This window comes from Ornithorhynchus anatinus, chromosome 13 (assembly GCF_004115215.2).
Source record: "Ornithorhynchus anatinus isolate Pmale09 chromosome 13, mOrnAna1.pri.v4, whole genome shotgun sequence".
In the NCBI taxonomy this organism is placed as follows: Eukaryota; Metazoa; Chordata; class Mammalia; order Monotremata; family Ornithorhynchidae; genus Ornithorhynchus; species Ornithorhynchus anatinus.
In genome coordinates this window covers 19,363,333-19,383,803 of record NC_041740.1, presented here as the reverse complement: position 1 = coordinate 19,383,803, position 20,471 = coordinate 19,363,333, and the positions used below count along the sequence as shown (strand labels likewise).

The 20,471-nt window shown below is 43.1% G+C and overlaps 1 protein-coding gene across 1 annotated transcript in view; it reads left to right on the top strand.

Moving 5' to 3' along the window:
- PLXDC2 (plexin domain containing 2) overlaps positions 1-20,471 on the top strand; it is a 236,243-nt gene that overhangs the window by 208,358 nt on the left and 7,414 nt on the right. The window contains exon 13 of the mRNA XM_029077538.2: positions 3,038-3,198. Within this exon, the coding sequence (XP_028933371.1) occupies positions 3,038-3,198 (161 nt within the window). The remainder of the gene's footprint in view (positions 1-3,037; positions 3,199-20,471) is intronic.

Sequence of the window (20,471 nt, the reverse complement as noted above, 5' to 3'; positions counted from 1 at the left end):
CCCCCTGTCCCTGGGGCTGAGAGTCTCAATCCCCATTTTACAGATGAGGTAACTGAGGCCCAGAGAAGTGAAGTGACTGGTCTAAGGTCACCAGCAGACAAGTGAACATTCAATAGTTTTTTTTTGTTGTTGGTTCTTTTGATCCTTTTGTTAACTCAGTGTGCAGAATTTTGCTTAAACAGCCAAGTTACAGGTCCCGGTGTAACAATAAAGCTCTAAGAAAGGCAGCCTGGTGTATAATTGACGACTTAGGAGCAAAAGCACTGCCCTAAAACTGCCACCTACTCCTCTTCTTCCTCTGAATTCATAATTTCTTCTGGTGATCGATGAGGGAAGGAGGAAGATTCTCTCCAGGAGTACCCAGGGGGATCCTGATTCAGCACGTTCCGGGCACGGCGTATTATTGGATGTGACAGACAGACTGGTAGTTCTGCATGGCCAGAGACTGTCACCATCGCAGTAACCTCTGCACTGCCCCTGTGCAGTCACTCCGGGTATTTGGATCTGTCCCGTTTAGGTATGTGAAGTTCACTCCACCCTCAGCCCCACAGCACTTATATTCATATCCACAAATGTATTTCTATTAATATCCATCTCCCCCTCTAGACTATGAGCACCTTGTGGGCAGGGAACGTGTCTACCAACTCTGTTGTATTGTACTTTCCCAAGCGCTTAGTACAGTGCTCTGCCCACCGTAAGAACTCAGTAGGTACCACTGACCGACTGATTGATTGAGATCTTAGAGATATTTTGTTCAGCAACTATAGACTGTACCCAATCTCCCTACAGGTCATCTTACAATGCATTCATTAGGGCCAGGAGGACTGGGTGCGAGAATGTGAATAGTTGAACACAAACCATCACCACTACTGTCAAAACAACTTAAGGGTGTATCCTGCTGGTAATAGGAAACACCTTTTCCCTCCCAACCATTGGTGTTTGAGCAATGTCTAATCAATCAATGGTATTTATTGAGTGCTTATAGTGTGCAGAGCACTGTACTAAGCGCTTGGGAGAGTACAGTACAATAGAGTTGGTAGATGTGTTCCCTAGGCTAGAGGGGGAGACACTAATATAAATCAATAATTTTTTGATACATACATGCGTGCTGTGGGGCTGAAGGTTGGGTGAATGCCAAATGCCTAAATGGTACAGATGCAAGGGTATAGACAGTGCAGGAGGGAAAGGGAGTTGGAAAAAAGAGGGCTTCATCAGCGAAGCCCTCTTGGAAGAAAATGTGATTTGGAGGAGGTCCTGCTTTAATGGTAGAGCCCAGCAAAGATACACCATTGTATGTTCCTGGACATCTGGGTTCTAATCCCAGCTCCACCACTCGCCTGCTGTGTGACCTTGGGCAAGTTGTTTGACTTGTCTGTGCCTTAGTTTCCTCACCTGTAAAATGGGGATTAAATGCCCGTTCTCCCCACCCCCCGCCTTGGTCTCTGAGCCCCAATGAAGGAAGGGAACTTTAGCCTAGCTGATCATCTTATGTGGAACCCAGGATTTATCCCAATACTTGGTACATAGTAAAGAAGCTTGCATGACCTAATGGAAAAGAGCATAGCGTGGGAGTCAGAGGACCTGGGTTCTAATCCCAGCTCTGCCACTTTTTCTTTCATTCATTCAGTCATATTTATTGAGCGCTTACTGTGGGCAGAGTACTGTACTAAGTGCTTGGAAAGTACAATTCAGCAACAAAGAGAGACAGTCCCTGCCCATGCTGGGCTTACAGTCTAGAAGGGACGGTGGGGGGATAGCTTGGTCTGCTGGGTGACCTTGGGCAAGTTGCTTAACTTATCTGGGACTCAGTTACCATATCTCTAAAATGGAGGTTAAGACTGTTAGCCCCAAATGGGACAGGGACTGCATCCAATCTTTTATCTACCCCAGTGCTTAGTAAAATAAAGAAAAATAGTAAGTCCTCCCTTCCTCCTCCTCCTCTTCCTTCTCTCCTCCTCCTCCTCTAGTTATTGTAGTTGCTTTTGATGAGAGGGAACCTCCAGGATTGGAAACTTAATAGGGGAGAGAGTGTCTAAGGAGGGAGTTTTCTGGCTGAGTAATCAGAAATCATCTTAGGAAGATGATGGTCTTTGGAAGAAGAAGAATGTTTTCATTCTCCTATTTCCCCTTCATTCTCTCATTTAGAGAATCACTGAACACCTATCTGTTACACCTTGGAAGCGCAGCTCACATCTTTATGGACAGAAATACTGAAAAATATTCTCAGCAAGAGTGGATCAAACTTCTCCTTGTATTAGGCGTGACACTGCTCAATCTGAAATTGGAAAAAAAAAAGTGATGAGCACTTTCAACAACCAGTCAACCAATACTTCACAGCTGTCGAGTAATTGCACTGGTTTAATGGGGAAATCAAAATCAGATCCGTGGTGTAGCTGATTTAGGAACTTAAGACTGCCCCAATTACTTTTATAACAAGGGATATCAATTTTGTTTATTGAGCTAGGAATAAACTATTCTGAAAGGTTCCATTAACTAAGTGAGCTGCATGAAAGAAGACTCTTTAAATCAGTATGGAAGATATTAGGAAATGCATGTGTCTTAATAACCCTGGGAGGCAAGAGGATATAAAGAGAAGTAGGGTGGCTTAGTGGAAAGAGTCAGGAGGACCTGGGTTATAATCCTGGCTCCACCACTTGTCTGCTGGGTGACCTTGGGCAAGTCACTTCACTTCTCTGCCTATTACCATGTCTGTAAAATGGGGCTTAGAGACTGCAAGCCCTACAGGGGACATGGACTGTGTCCAACCTGATTAGCTTGTATCTACCCTAGTGCTTAGTATTATTATCATCATTATTATTATTAGTCATCATATTTATTAAGAGCTTTTCCATGTGCAAAGCACTTTACTAAGTTCTTGGGAAAGTACAATGTAACAAGATAGACACATTCCCTGCCCACAGCAAACTCACAGTCTAGAGGGCAGTGCCTGGCACATAGCGCTTAAATACCATTTTTAAAAAAGAGAGAAACCAAAGAACTCAGGAGTCTCTTTACTGACATAGTTCTGTTCTTGTAGCCTCTACAGATGACAGTGCTGCAGAGAGGAAAAACAGAAGTCTCCACGCAGGCCTAATTGTGGGCATGCTAATACTGGTCCTCGTCATCGCTGCTGCTGTGCTGGTGACAGTCTACATGTACCACCATCCCACCTCAGCCGCCAGTATCTTCTTCATCGAGGTGAGTGCTGCCAATCAATTAGTGGTATTTATTGAGCACCTATTCAGTGCAGACCACTGCACAGCAGACTTAGGGGAATATAACAGAAAAGACACACATTCCCCATCCTCAAGGAGCTTACAGTTAATCAGTCGTATTCATTGAGCGCTTATAATAATAATTGTGGTAGTTGTTAAGCACTTACTATATGCCAGGCACTGTACTAAGTGCTGGAATGGTACAGGCAAATTGGGTTGGATACAGTCCCTGTCTCGCAAGGAGCTCACAGTCAAAATCCCCATTTTACAAATGAGGTAGCTCAAGCACAGAGAAGTGAAGTGACTTGCCCAAGCATTTGGGAGAATACAGTATAACAATATAACTGACACAGTCCCTGCCCACAGTGAGCTAATAGAGAAACGTTGTCAACCTCCTTTTCTCCCAAACTGCCGATGTGATTTCTACCTGTTCAGAGTGCCTCAAGAAGTAACTGATAGGTGGGCTTTCACTCTTGCTCCACTACCTTTTTTTGGGGGGGGCATCATGAAAGAAATGAGTGGGGGTCAACCCCTATTTAACTAAGGCCTAAACTTTTCTGGCCAATTATGCCTAGATATCTTGGTTCTCTTCCATTGTGACTTGAGGCGGGGTGCACAGAGAGAATGTGGACTTTCTAATAAGACTGACAGCCGTCTTGGATGGAGTAGGTGTTTCCCTCCTTGAGGCCACGGGACTTGGCCTTCTCACCTCTCCAGATCCCACCTCTACGGAGATGAGTCCCTAGTACCTGGTGTTGAGGTGTAAAGGTCCCTGGAAAAGAAAGACCATTGGGCCTCCTTGACTCCTGGTCCAAGGTGAAAGTCTGAGGTACCTGTGATGGTTGCTAAATTGAAAGAGCCATTTCCAGCCAGGCCACAATGGTTCTGTGGTAGATTTCACCAAGCAGACATTGTTACTGACATTTGAAAAAGCTGGAAACTCCACCCCCAAATAGAGAAAATAAGTTAAGTGACTTGCCCAAAGTCACAAAGTAGGTAACTGTCAGAGTTGGGATGAAATCCAGGTCTTCTGACTGCCAGGCCCACGCTCCTTCCACTAGGCCAAACTGCTTCTCTGCGACACTGTCGCTGGGGATGCTGCCTCCCACCCAGCTGATACCACGCTCATCTGGGGGCATTGCTGGGTTGGGCTGAGACACCCGTCTTTGTGCTCTACCCACTAGGCCACACTACTTCTCTGAAATGCTGCTGCTACCCATTCCTGCATCCTCACCCAAACATTTTGGGTGTTGCTGGAGGGTTGGACAGGATCACAAGTTCTCTGGCCAAGCAATGGCACCTTTCAAGATGAAACACTGAGGGTTCCTGCCACCCAACAAACAGTGTCATAGTGGAACCATGTTCATGTCAGGCAAGAGTGCATCTGCTTATACAGGGGATCAGAGGTGACATTATTACTATTATTATCATTATAATCATATAATGATAATAATAATGTTGGTATTTAAGCGCTTACTATGTGCAGAGCACTGTTCTAAGCACTGGCGTAGACACAGGGTAATCAGCTTGTCCCACGTGAGGCTCACAGTCTTAATCCCCATTTTACAGATGAGGTAACTGAGGCACAGAAAAGTTAAGTGGCTTGCCCACAGTCACACAGCTGACAAGTGGCAGAACTGGGATTCGAACCCATGACCTCTGACTCCCAAGCCTGTGCTCTTTCCACTGAGCCATGCTGCTTCTCTATCAAGTGCTTACTATGTGTCCAGAACTATTCTAAGCACTGGGTTGATGCAAGTTAATCAGGTCAGGAGTAACGTGGCCTCCCGGATAGAACCCGGGTCTGGGAGTCAGAAGGACCTGGGTACTAGTCTGGGCTCCGTCACTTGTCTGCTGTGGGACCTTGGCCAATCACTTCACTTCTCTGAGCCTCAGTTACTTCTTCTGTAAAATGGGGATTATGACATGAGCCCCTGTGGGACATGGACTGTGTCCAATCTGATTACCAATGCTTAGAACAGTGCCTGGCACATAATAAGTGCTTAGGACAGTGCCTGGCAGAGTAAGCACTTAACAAATATCATTAAAAAAATCACAGTCCCTTCCCCAAAAGGGGCTCACAGTCTAATTAGCAGGGAGAATGGATATTAAATTTTACATTTGAGGAAACTGAAACCCAGAGAAGTGAAATGACTTGGTCATAGTCCCACAGCAGACAAGTGACAGGGAGGCGATTAGAACTCAGGTCCTTTGACTCCCAGGCCCAGGCTCTAACCCATAGCCATGTGGCTTCCCATGGCTCACCCCTTCCTCCAGTTGCAGGTAGCCCTGGGCTCATTCAGAAATCCTGCTCCTTGGGGCTCAGTTCAGAGTGGGGAATCTGGCCAAGCTTCCATTTCCACCCACTGTGGTTTTCTGCAACCCAAGACCGTCCTGCTGTATGACCTCATGGAAGTCATTTAACTACTCTGTGCCTCAGTTTTCTCATCTAAAGATGAAGATATCTTTTCTTCCTCTCCCTTAAATGGTGAAACCCCCCCACCCCCGCTGGTGATACAGGGATTGTATTCAATCTATCTGTATTGTAGCTATTCTGCTGCTTAGTGCTGAGTTGACATATAGTAAGCACTTTGTAAATGGCATTTGCTAAGTGCTTACTACATGTGCCGAAGGCTTTTAGGGAAGTCAGGGAGCAAGAGAATAATTAGCAAGGAAAAACAGATCCTGTCCTTCCCACATCACTCCTGATGAAGTGTTTTCTAATTGATTTGTTCATAATCATGCGCCAATGAATTTTTAATCCCAAACTCCAAAACCAACAAGAAACTGTGTGTTCCCCAGGCTGACCACGTGTTCTGGATGTTTGGCAAGGAATTGTTGCCTCTTGGCCTGTGCAACATTTCTTTGAAAAACAAAATCATCAGAACTGTTTTCATTGGAATTCATTAGTAACATGTCGGTTCAATCAGCTTCTGCCTAGCGAAAGTTCTGCTTTGAACTCTCCCACCTTTTTTTTTTCTTTCTTTTTAAAAAATGGTATTTTTTTAAGCACTTACTATGCGCGAGGCATTGTACTAAGCACTGGTGTAGATACACGTTAATCAGGTTGGGGACAGTCCACGTTCCACATGGGGCTTTCAGCTTTAATTCCCATTTTCCAGATCAGGGAACTGAGGCCCAGAGAAGTGAATCGATTTACCCAAGTTCAGATAGCCGACAAGTAGCAGAGGAGGGTTTAGAAGCCAGGGCTTCTGATTCCCAGGCCCTCACTCTGTACATGAGGCTTCACTGCTTTCTCTTAGGAGGCAGGAGGAGAGATGGTCCAGAGAGATGGTATGTGGCTGGATCTCCCAATATATGGAGGAGTGAAAGACATGTTGTAGCTGGAGACCAGCTTTCTCCTTTAGGTCAGCTCCTGTGTGTCCTTCCTAATTTGTGAATGGCGCCTTAGCCCTGCCTTGGTGATGTAGAGCTACTTCAGTCTTTTGACTTGCTCTGAAGGGTTTGTTCAACCAGGAAAGAAGTCCTGATTGCTTTCTATTTCCTGGGTGAGGAAGAGGGGAAAGCACTATCAAACAGTCAGTTGTATTTATTTTTTGTCTGGCACATAGTAATTGCTTAACTTTTATTTCTTTATATTAATGTCTATGGCCTGTCAGCTCATTGTGGGCAGGGAATGTGTCTATTATATTGTTGTGCTGCACTATCCCAAGTGCTTAGTACAGTGCCCTGCACACAAGCTTTCAACAAATATCATTGATTGATTGAGCACTTACTATGTGTCAGGCATTGTACTAAGCATTGGGATAAATGCAGATTTGGACACAGTCTCTGTCCCACATGGGGCTCACAGTCTTAATCCCCATTTTGCAGCTGAAGTAACTGAGGCACAGAGAAGCTAAGTGATTTGCACAGGGTGACACAGCAGACAAGTGTTAGAACTGGGATTAAACCCAGGTCCCTCTGACTCCCAGGTCTAAGATCTATCTACTGGGCCACGCTGCTTCTCTGTTGAGTGCTTACTATGTGCAGAGCACTGTGCTAAGTCCCTCTAGAATGTAAGCTAGTCATGGGCAGGGGATGTGTCTGTTTATTGTTATTTTGCACTCTCCCAAGAACTTAGTACAGTGCTCTGCACATAAGTGCTCAATAAATATGACTGAATGAATACAACATAGCAGAGCTGGTAGACACGTTCCCTGCCCACAGTCTGGAGGGAGAGACAGACAGACATAAATCAGTAAATTACAGGGAGGTACACAGGTGCTGTGAATGTGCTAAAAAAAAATCCAAAGGGCAAGAAGGACAAAGTACAGATAGAGGAAATGAAGGCTTAGTTGGGCAATGCTGATTACATGGAAGGCAGGAGATGAGGAGAAAGGTGACTATAAGGGTCAGTACTTTCGCCTTTTGGCTGAGATGGACCTCTAGGCCCAGGAATTTAGGTTGTCAGAGGAATGCCGATCCTTTGGGAGCCCAATGGATTTCCCCTCTTCGGCTTTTCCCTACATTTCAGTTAGCATGACTAGGCCGTTTCCACAGCTGCAGTTGCTCCCAGCCCTGTTGACCCTCAAGAATTATATTTCTCTCCTATTTTATTCCCTGCACAACTCATTTGACTTTACCTGTCCACTCTCCATGAGACGATACTTTATTCCTCCCCTTGACACCATTAGAACTATTGAACATAAAAACTTCCTTTGGAGTTTTCTACCCTCTCTCCCCTGCAAGTATTTACAATAGCTCGTTATTTCAGCCTGGCTCATATCTAAATGTCACATTTGTTTGGAAAGAGAAAGACCCCGGTGAAATTATTCATAGAGGAAAAAAAAATCTAACAAATAGCTAGGTAGAAGGAAAAAAATAATCTTGAGAAGTTCCACTTGGCATTCAACAAGCTGCACAAAATATTCTAAAAGTAACATAAAAAATATAAACATTGCAGATACTGCAATGGTCATGATCTTGCTGGTCTAATCCACAACTTCCTCAAGAAAGAATTGCTGTCTCTTTCACCCCAGGAACTGTGGGATCATTGCAGCAAAATCACGCTCCAAACATCCACCCACCCCACCCCAGTCTTTTAAAGCTCAGTGTTTTTCCTTAAGAGATTCCCATAAACCCCTCCTCTTTGTGTATTAACAGTTTTAAGAGCAGCAGGGTTAATGACCCACAATGAGAGTAGCCTAACACAATTACACAATAATTAATTTATCCATTAATCTGTGCATAGGCAGTGTAAAACACACAGCAGCCTGGATCTAACATTTGTCTGGCAAAAGGCCAACTTTGATGTGCCAATTCTTGTGTACAGCTTAATAGGGACAGAGGAATGTTTCACTGTAAGGAGGTGTGAGTTGGTTAGAGGGGTTTTGAATCAATCGATGGTATTTATTGAGTACTTACTGTGTGCAGAGCACTGTACAAAGTGCTTGGAAGAGGACATAAAATGGAGCAATTGTGAAAATGACTAAGACGAAGCCACATAGCCAGGAAATGTACAGGGTTCTTTGAACACCAGGTTTCCCTAATCTAAATAATGACTCTAGGTAGTGTGTTATCACTAGATGAAGGAGAATCACATTGATGATTATTTCAGCGGAATGCCTTATGAAGGACTTTAAGGTCATTAAGTTCAGGTTTTCATCCAGAGAGCAAAACCACATCCAGTTCTTTCATAAAGCCTGGTTTGACCACATGTTTAGTATAGACCACCAATAAGGAATTAGTGAACATTCTGCTGACAGCATGTGTCTCTCTGGATAGAATGCAATCACCATTGTGGGCAGGGGAGGTGTCTGATTACTGTTCTAGTGTACTCTCCCAAGCGCTTAGTACAGTACTCTGCACATGGTAAGTGTACAATAAATAGGATTGAATGCATGAACAATGACAGAGAAGACAGTTGTGTACATGCCCATGGCATCAGTTAAGGGAAACGTACTATCGCATGAGTTTGCCTCAAAGTGGGGTTCAACAAGAATGAAACCTCAATGTTTTTGGAGAACTAAGCATATCTCTCTGTGTTGCTTACTGAGTTCAAACCGCTAGTATCTCAGATCTATAGATTATTTGGGGCATTGTTCCCTTTCTGTGGAGGGCTGAAGGATTTTTGGTTGCTTTTTTTTAATGGTATTCGTTAAGCATTTACTATGTGCCAGGCACTGTACTAACTGCTGGGATAGATAAAAGCTGTACTCATCCTGTAACCATGTACAAGTCCAGACAGGTGTTCCCTTTGCTCTAGTTAATCAATCAGTGAATGGCACTGATTGAGCAGAGCACTGTGCTTAAGCCTATTTTTAATGGTATTTGTTAAGCATTATTAAGCCAGGCACTGTTCTAAGAGCTGGGGTAGGTACAAGCTAATCAGATTGGATACAACCTGTTCCATATGGGGCTCACAGTCTTCATCCCCATTTTACAGATGAGGGAACTGAGGCCCAGAGAAGTGAAGGGACTTGCCCAAGGTCACACAGCAGACAAGTGGCAGAGCCAGGATTAGAATTTAGGTCCTTTGACTCCCAGGCCCATGCTCTTTCTGCTAGGCCACCCTGCCTCCCCTCTTCGGCCCACCTCCAAAAGAGAAAAAATAGCCTGAAACAAAGACCTTGTCTTAATGGTATCTTTTAAGCACTTAAATGGTATCTTTTAAGTGCTTACTATATGCCAGTCACTGAGTTAACCACTGGGGTACACACAAGCTAATCAGATCAGATAGAGTCCATGTCCCACATGGGGCTCACAGTATTAATCCCCATTTTACAGATGAGATAATTGAGAAGTTCGGTGACTTGCTCAAGGTCACACAGCAGACAAGTGGTGGACCAGAATTAAAACCCAGGTCCTTATGACTCCCAAGCCCTCTCCTCTAGGCCACCCTGCTCTGCCACATTACCAGTTCATATTCATTTTATATTTAAAATGAAAGTTTGGGTGAGATACCGTTTGCCTTCCAATTGATCGATTGAGGGCACCCACTTTTAAAAGAAAAATCCAAATGGAGGGGAGGGGGAAACCTTTTTCAAAAGTCAAGAGGAAGGGGACTTGCAGAAATAGGAAATCGCTACCATCTAGTGGAAACCAAGCTACCTGAGACATTTATTGCAATAATGAAAAATAGGAAGGAAGCAAAAGGCAGAGTCTTGGAACTGACTGTCATCATCAGTAGCAGCACTGATGGAGTAATAATCTGTGCAGAGCACTAGACCAGCTGCTTGGAAACATGCGCTAGATATAAGAGAAATAGGGCCTGCCCTCAAACAAGCAGTCACCTTATCTCTACAAGCCTAAAAGGTTAGGACTCTTCTGTCCAAAGAGACACAGTCGGAGAAGAGAGATGACTGACTTGTGAAAAAATCATGATGGGTATGAAACTGTTGTTCATCAAATCTCAAATGATGATCAATCAGTGATATTTAGAGAAGCAGCGTGGCCTAGTAGAAGGATTACGGAACTAGGATTAGACCCCAGGTCTCCTGATTCCCAGGCCAGTGCTCTTTCCATAAGCCACACTGCTTCTCACTAAGCCACCCTACAGCTTGTCTGCAGTATGACCTTGGGAAAGTCACTTAAGTTTTTTGTGCCTGAGTTTCCACAGCTGTGAAATGGGGATTCAAAACTTGTTCTCCCTCATTCATTCAGTTGTATTCATTGAGCATTTACCGTGTGCAGAGCACTATACCAAGCACTTGGGAGAGTACAATACAACAATGAACAGACATATGCCTGCCCACAACATAGACCTTGTGGGTCAGGGACTCCATATCACCTGATTAACATGAACCCCGGCACTTTGAACAGTGCTGGAAACATAGTAAGCGCTTAATAAGTATTATTATTATTATTACTATTATCATTACAATGTAAGGTCTTCTGATACCCAGAAGAATGTGCTTTCCATTGGACCAACAACATAACATGGCTTACTCTCTCAATAGGATAAGGATAAGAGGGCAGCCCGGGTCTCCTTTAATGAAGGGTAAGCACATGGAACTCATTACCTCAGGAAGTTATGCAATCCTAAAATATCAACAGATCCAAGAGGCATTTGGATAAGTCAGTGCAGTAGAGGTTCATGATGGGATTTCCCCAAAGAAAACTGGGGATATAAAAGAAAAGGGCAAGGGCCTCAGAAGATGTGAATGAGTGTCAGGAGAGTCCCTATATCCTGTGCTTTTGCCACAGGATTATGGTGATGCTGGGAGACAGAGAACTGTGTCAGGTTTACAATGCTAAAATGCTCTCCTTTAGCCATGAGGAAAAACTGATCAGCCTTCAGTTTTCTCCAGAAGAAAAGGCAGAATCCAGGGTCTAACCCCAAATAATTATATGGCATTTAATTAAGGCCATGAAGGAAGAGCCAAGGCTAGGAAATGGGTGGATAAGAGATGACCTTAACAGAGCACTAAGTGGTAGATTAGAAGAACAGTGACAGAAGGCAGAGATAACAGAAAGAAAGTATCTGTGGAAAACTCAGTGGGTATCCAGGGATTCCCCTCATATATAGTCAAACATTTCTTACTTAAGCACAACATTGGTTGAGAGGCTTTAGGGAGGTCACCAAAATCACTTTACATATCAAACATCTTGTATTCTTCCATTATATTGTTGTAGTGTACTCTCCGAAGCACTTAGTGCAGGGCTCTGCACGCAGTACCATTGACCGATAAATGTGATTTGCAGGCTACGTGCACAAGGGTCTCTTGACAGTTGGAAGTGGCCAAGTTTAGGAGAAAAAGAGCTCAAAGAGCATGTTAAAAGGTAACTAAATCACTGCTGAATCTCAGAGAAAAAATGCTTTAGGGTAAGCTACCAATTTCATAAGCCGTGGGTTGAATATCAGTCAAAAAGATGTTTTTGTTATTAAAGAAAAAGGATGTACTCTACCCAAGAATGAAGTGCATAGTCAAAGAGTATCTGCCTAGATGTTGCAATCTAGTTTTGGGAAGTCTGAAGAAATCACTAACCTGATTGAGCAAGAAGCTGGCAGTCTTGAATTCCAAGATAATAATAGTACTTGTGATATTTGTGAAGTGTTTACTATATACCAAGCACTATATAAGCCCTGGGAAAGATATAATCAGGATGGACACAGTCCCTGTCCCACATGAGGCTCACTGTCTATAAGAGACTGTGAGCCAGTTGTTGGGCAGGATTTGTCTCCTTTGTTGCCCAATTGTACTTTCCAAGCACTTAGTACAGTTCTCTGCACACAGTAAGTGTTCAATAAATATGATTGAATGAATTACCTTAGACAGGAAGAACTTGCTGAAAATGTAGGTCATTTATCTCAGCAATTGACTTTCCAAACTAGGTGTGAATATTTCCTTCATTCAATCAATTGTATTTATTGAGTGCTTTATGGTTTGTTCTACCAAGGCATGCACTAAGCACTTGGGAGAGTAAAATACAGCAGAGTTGGAAGAGAGCTTACAGTCCAAAAGGGGAGACAGACATTAGTATAAATAAATTATGGATATTTGCATAAAGTTCTCTGGGGAACTTCAAAAACACAGGGTTGTAGAATGATTTCCAAAAATCCTGGGGAGTCAACTAGTTGCCCGTGGGTTGTTTGGTTTCCCAAATTTCTAAGGCAAGTGGGAGTCTTAATGAAGTCCTTCTGTTCTGACAGAATTTGTCCCATCTCTTGAAGGGGAAAGAGGACCTGGATAAATGAAATCCACATTAAAAAATAATAATTTTACCCAAGTTTCAACCAATCTTCACCCCACCAAGCCTCTCACAAAAGCTGCTTATGAAAAGGGCCACTGCAGGGAATGTGTCTGTTATATTGTAACCTCCTAAGCATTTAGTACAGTGTACTGCACGACGTGCTCAATAAATATGATTAATTTCCCTTCCCCTTCCTCAGCTCCCCTGCTCTGTAGAGATGTGAGTGAGGGACAAGTAGACTGAAGCCTGAGTAAACGAAGATTAAAAAGGAGAAGGGCCACTGGGCCTGGAATGATTTAGCTTGTATTCTTTCCTGGGTAGGGAAATTGCCATTTCTCTATGGGAGAGCAGTGTATGCTGGGTTCCTGGAACGAAAGCAGCGTGGCTTAGTGGAAAGAGCATAGGTCTGGGAGTCAGAGGACCTGGATTCTAATCCCAGGTCCACCATTCCTTGTTGTGGGACTGCGGGCAAGTCACTTAACTTCTCTGTGCCTCAGCTTCCTCAACTGTAAAACGTTCTCCCTCCTAATCAGACTCTGAGCCCCATGTGGGACAGGGACTAATTAACTTGGACCGTCCCCACTTAGAACAGTGTTTGACATCTAGTAAGTGCTTCACAAATACCACCAAAAAAACAAAACAAAACAAAAAAACCTGGAATGGAGAGGAATAAATTAGGCTGATAGATGGTCCCTCCGTAATCCTGAGGATTGTTGTCTAGGAGATGGACCATAGGTGTTGCCCAGAGTCTGGTGTTAAGATTCACATTTTGGCATGTGATACTTCAAAGTGTAAGCTCCTCATGGGCAGGGAATGTGTCTACTAACTGTGTACTTGTACTTTCCCAAGCACTTAATAAAGTGGTCTACAGACAGTAGGCGCTCCAATAAGCATCATTGATTGATTGATTGTGGGCAAATTGGTCAGAAAGAGCAGGAACAGTGCATTTTATCTGCAGAGTGAAGGCTTCATTGAAATGTGGATCTGCAGAGAAAATGGCAATCTGTTGCTCATTTCCCCAGGAAACCCAGGGAAAGAAATGATCAAGTGTTGATATTAGTTGATTAAAATACAAAATGATGATGTCCCAGTGAGTACATCTGTTGAGGATTCGTAAAATCCATCTTACATAACCCTGGGTTTTATTTTCTTCTGCCCAACAGGACAGTTGGATCCTTGAGGAGGGTTCTACGGGTGGGCATTTTGTGGTTTCAATTTTTTTAACAATCAATCAGTGATATTTGTTTAGCTCTGAGTATACCAAGAGCTTGGGAGAGTACAATAGAGTAGGTAGACCCAGTCCCTACTTTGAAGGAGTTTACAATCTACTGGGGAGACAGATTTCAGGGAGGGGCCACAACAGAGTATAATGGTATGTACATAAGTGTTGTGGGGTGAGGATCAAAGAAAGGACTTGCAGGGAATAGGCTTAAGTGTGTGGATGATGTTTAAAGGAAGGGATGAAAGGGTAGGGACATGAGAGATTCATCAGGGAAGGCTTCCTGGTGGAGATATGATTTGAGTAGAGCTTTGAAGATGTTGTTTACCACGTAAGAAAGGAATTAACCCAGTTGGCATTTCAAGGAACGAGTTAGGGTTTGAATCCAGAACCTGTGATTGGTGAGAGGATAATGGAGGCTCCACTTGCCACTTAGAGACGTGAAAGGGAAAAAAAAATCTGACCTTCGCCACTCTGCTCACTCTTTTTGATTTAATTGTGTGGCCTTTTGTATTTCAAAAACCATGAAATGAGTGGTGTCTTAGTGGGAAAACAGCAGAACTCAGAAAAGGAGATCTAATTTCCGGCTGTAAAATCAGTTAGGGCCCTGCAACCAGCGGTAAAATGCACTGCCACCATGCAGTTGGATTTCAATCTGCTGTGGAATTGAGGCCCGGGATGTTGTTTTATTGTGTACTTGCTTGTTCCCCAACTAGCTTAAGGCAGGAACAAGCAGCCCACAAGATAATCATGGAGAAAAGAAATCAACCACCACATACCTCTCCCAAGGCCACGGCACATTTGGGGTTGTTTACTGGCGACCACGAGTCTTTGCTTTCTTTTGGCTCTGCCCCCAGGGCTCCAGCGGCATGCCACACACTACCGACTTGATTAGAATCACCCTCTTAGAAACATCAGATTGCCTCTCCAGCCCATCCTCATTCCCACTAGACATTTCCTGGAACATTCGCATTGTGCTCTAACCCAATGGCCATGCAAGAGTAACTTGGTTCAGGTAAAGGTGAGCTTTATGTCCCTTTGAAAAGTCCAGGAGAACTGCCTTGGTGTACTCTGAAAGCCAGCTGAGGGGAAGTTTGTATATTACAATAATTATGATGATAATCGTGGTATTTGTAAGGCACTTAACTATGTGCCAAGGCACTGTCTATTGTGTGACTTTAGGCAAGTCACTTCCCTTCTCTGTGCCTCAGCTACCTCATCTGTAAAATGGGGATTAAGACTGTGAGACCCCTGTGGGACAAGGGCTGGGTCCAATCTGATTAGCTTGTATCCACCCAGTGCTTAGTACAGTACCTGGCAAATAGTAAGTGCTTAACAAATACCTTTAAAAAAACTGTACTAAGCACTGGGGTAGATACAAGGTAGTCAGGTTGGACACGGTCCCTGTCCCACATAGGGCTCACACTCTTAATCCCCATTTTACAGATGAGGTCATCGAGGCCCAGAGAAGTTAAGTGACTCAGCCAAGGTCACACAGTACTTCCCCTAACAGTACAGTGCTCTGCACACAGGTGCTCAATAAGTATGATTGAATGAATGAAGTGGCAGAGCCGGGATCAGAACCAGGGCTGTGCTCTATCCACCAGGCCATGCTGCTGCTTCTCATGTTATCAAGAAGAAGGCAATGTTCTATTTAGTAATGTTATTTAATCCAAACAGTGATGGACTCTTGCGATCAGTGATCAAAGATCAAAGTTAATTTGCAGAGTGCAAACAACAATTTATAAGGTTACATGGCAAAGAAAAACCAGTTTTGTTCAGGGGAATCAAGCCTGACAGAATTTTTTTACATTGTAAGAGGAATCATTGATCACAAAGATGTCCAGGACTATATAATAACTGTGCAGTCATTTGTCATACCAATAGGAACAGGAGAATCAAAAGAAGCAGCATTTATAATTGATTTAAAATGCCTACAGCACACTTAAACCATTCACACTGGATAAATAAGACAACAAGTGTGAATTTGTAAAGATAGACAAGATGAAAGGAATATCAAAATGAATGGAAACAGACCAGACTGGAGTAAAAACTTGATGCTAAATGGGGTTCCTCATCTTATTCAGGGAATTATAACCATTGTTTATGTTCATGCAATTTAAAATCATTCCAACCTCAAACGAATTCAGAAATGAAACAAGTGAGGGAAAGGAGACAGGTGAGCAACAGAGACAAGGGGGGAAAGTGTTCCAACCTAATTAATTTGTTAATTACTCCAGTGCTTAGTAGAGTGCCTGGCACATAGTAAGCACTTAACAAATACAATTTAAAAGAAAAAAAGAAGATTCACAGCACAGTGTTAGGATAAAAATTCCCATAATTTACCTGAATTAAAGGATACAATTAGACTGCTTAAAGGAAAAATATTGGGAGGGTAAGGGGTTGGCGTATGGAAAATGGCACCAATTTTATATGAGATTAAAATGGAACTGGGACAAATTTGCATTTTGGTTTAGAAACATTTACCAACCATTGCCAACTTGGAAGAATCTAGCAGCAACTCTGAAAACACCTTATTATAAGGCCAGTGAATGAGGATTCTGCATGCAGGGCTGGAGAATGGGTGAAAACAGGAGGAATAAAGATGATAATAAGGGTAAAGACACCAGGGTAAGAATGAGTTACTTTAAGATGGTCCACTAGGGATGACAAGACAGCCTGAAGACTAAAGGAAACTGATTAAAGCCTTTGAAATAATCCATCAGCAAGAAATAATCTGAAACAGGGCTTTAGAGCAGAGGCTTGAAGAAGACCAGGCCACCTAGGAGAACAAAATTGGTGCTTAGCTCTGTGGGAAATTAATGCAGCGGTGCAGATGGAGGCAGTCATAAATTCACATACAAGAAGTTGCCTAGTCCAGAGAGCTCAGGCCTGGGAGCCAAAGGCCTTAGGTTCTAATCCTGGCTCTGTCACTTACCTGCTGTGTGACCTCGGGTAAGTCACATCAGTTCTCTGGGCCTCAGTTACTTCAGCTATAAAGGAAGATTAAGAATGTGAGCTCCTTGTGGGACATGGATCATGTCCAACCTAATTATTTTGTATTCATTCAGTCGTGTTAATTGAGCACTTACTGTGTGAACATCACTGTACTAAGTGCGTAAGGTACAATTCAGCAACAGAGACAGTTCCTGCTCACAGTGGGCTCACAGTCAAGTAGCAGGGAGACAGACATCAAAACAAGTACACAGGCATCAATGTATCTGCCTCAGAGCTTAGTATAGTGCCTGGCATATAGTAAGTGCTTAACAAATACCAAATTAAAGTCCAGAATGGCTTAGTAAATAGAAACGTATGGTTGTCAGCATGGCATAGTGGAAAGAGCTTGGACCTGGGAGGCAGAGAACCTGGGCCTTATCCTGACTTCTCTCCCCACTCTCCCTGCCCCCCCCTTTTTTTAAGTGGTATATGCTTCTCTTCCCTACTGTGTGACCTTGGGCAAATCACTTGACTGTTCTATGCCTCAATTTCCTCACATATTTAAATGAAGATTAAATGTCCATTCTCCCTACTACTTAGTGCAATTCATGTGGGACAGGGATTATGTCTGACCTGATTAACTGGTATTTACCCCAGGACATAATATAGTGTTGGGCACACAGTAAGCTCTTAAAAAAATCCCCCAGTTGTCATTATTATTAGATGGTCCAAACCTAAGCTCGAGGAGGGATGATCAGAAGGGCCATCATCCCATAGTACCTCCAAGTGTCCTGTTGCCCTAGTACAGCTGTCCTGGAAGGACCGTTCACATGAATTCTGAGACCTCTCTGCATCAAAATAAGTTATGCCCTCCTGCTCTCCAGCCTTGAACTCTGTAGCTAGTGACCAGTAAGTTTTGGCTTTAGGTTTTCCATTTTCACCCCAGACCCAACTTGCTTAGCAAAGAGCGCAACTGGTTTTTTCCATTTGAAAACCATCTGAATTAGCCATGGAACAAAGTTGAACCGTTTGGAAAGGAAATGGTATTCTTACTGGAAATTTCCATCTTTTCCAGACAGAGAAATGTTCGTACGCTGCCACAGAAAGTGACAAAACATTTTACATTGTGATGGCTTTGCTGTCAAACACAGTTTGGGGCATCTAGAGTATTGTGGTTTCTCAATAAATGGCTTGGTTCTTTTCCATTAGTAACAATAACAGTTAAAACAACGAGAAATGGATTATCTAGAATTCAGGACCTCCCAAGGGGACTCCATCTCCCTGACAATGTCAAGGAGGCAGAGCTGCTGCTGAGTAATTTGTAAAAATGGTTCCCTGGCTTTGATGTCTAGTCACAGCCATGCCCTGTTGTCAACATGTTCACAGTGAAGCCATTTCTGTAAGAAGAAAGGGTACAGATGCTATATTTTATGCATTAGGTGCCTTGTTTGATTGATTAATAAGAGTCAGAGATGTTTTCAGGGATGAATAGACAACTGCATTCAGGTACAGGAAAATGATTGATAATAGGAAAAATCAACGTTGAGACCGGCTAAAATATATTTCCCAGACCTCCCTTTGTCAATTCTGAATAAAAATGGCAATGGTGAATTGGAAAACCACAGTCTGGGGAAAATGAATGGTAGTTTCATTAATTAGACAACTCTTGGGTTGAAGTATATAAAGTCAGTGAAGGGTGTAAACAGGGCAAATGTGAAATTATTCTTCAAATTCCAAAACAACAGGGCACCTTTCACATCTTTTAGGGGGATGGATCAAAACAAGCAAATGGAAAAAAAATCCCAACCGTAGGATAGTTAGAATGGTATATTTATGCTTACCAGCTGTCAGGGCAGAAAGTATCAGTGGATTCACAAAAGGTTTGGATAAATCTGTGAAGTGACTATGATGGGTTATCAGAGGGAATTTTAGTGATATTAGATGAGACATCTCTCTAAATTATATATTGTAAATAATTTATTCATATTAATGCCTGCCCCCGGCTCCAGAACGTTAAGCTCAATACGGACAGGGAAAGTGACGGCTAATTCTGTTGTATTATACTTTCCCAAGTCTTTAGAACAAGCGCACATAGTAAGTGCTCAATAAATACTATCAGTTGATTGACTGACATAATTGACAATGAGGATGGAGGTAAGGAGATTCACCTTCAAAATGCTTCTTTGGTGGTGCTGGCACAGACAGAATAGTAGGCAGGGGGCTGGGGCTTAGCATGACCAGGGAGTCATTTCCGTGATACGTCAGAGAGGCAGGCTTGTACAAAGCCTGACCTCTCTGAACGGGGTGACCCACCCAGGTCTTGGGGGGGCTCATATTCTGGGTGGGTACTACCCTGGGTGCCAGGCAGCCCCAAACTGACAGGCACTGGTGACCACGAGGCTACCATCAACCTGGTCCAGTTTACCGAGGGTCTTATGTATTTGTGTCACCTACATTGTTGTGTTGTACTCTCCCGAGCGCTTAGTACAGTGCTCTGCACATAGTAAGCGCTTAAGAAATATGATTGAGTAAATTTGAATGAATGAATGAATGAATGAATGACAGGGATCCTGTCTATCCACTCTGCTATATTGTACTCTCTCACTCAATCAGTTATACTTATTTAGACCTGACTATGCACAGAGCACTGTACCGAGCTCTTGGTAGAATACAATGCAAAAGATACATGCCGTGCCCACAGTGGTCTGTCCACAGTAAATGCTAAACAAATTTGATTTCATGACCGATAATCATCTCAATGTTGCTAAGTAGTAGGCACAGTGGTGGAATTGGTTAAAGACTTGGTAAGTGCTAGTCTACTCATGTCAATTTTTTCACCAGATATTTACAACATAGTTTGTTAGAAAATGTGTTTTCTTTGTTCAATATTTACATCCTAGTCATCTTGACATGTCACTTGGAGAAGTGGACTAGGCAGCAGTTTAGTATGAGAGTGGCCTTAGTCAGTCTTTCAGTTTCCTAGCTAGAATGCCATCATCTATTTTCCATAATGCCCAATCACAAAATGTGGCATTTTGAGAGAATGCCTTTGAGAAAATATTTCCTTTCCTCCAACCCTCAAAAATCCTCTCAGAAAAGGGCCGTAATGCACTGTAGGAATTTGACATCTAGAACTTGTGAGTTGTGTCATAGGTCAGTGGTGAAAATCAGCCCAAAACTGTTCTGAAAAGGGATTTCAGTCAGTGATATTCATGCAGCACTTAGCATGTGCAGTACTACACACTTGGGGATGTACAACAGAGTAAAAAGGCTTACAATGTAGTGGGTGACAGACATAAAAATACATTACAGGTAGGCAAAGCAACTGACTTTTAAGTGTTCTGTGTTGGGGTAGGAGTAGGGTGTAGGTGTCATACCAAGGATGGAGGATGGAGCTGGGAGAGGGGAAAGTAATTTGAAGAGAGTTCTCTCTCATTTCTGTCCTTTCCCCCTCCCTTCATGCT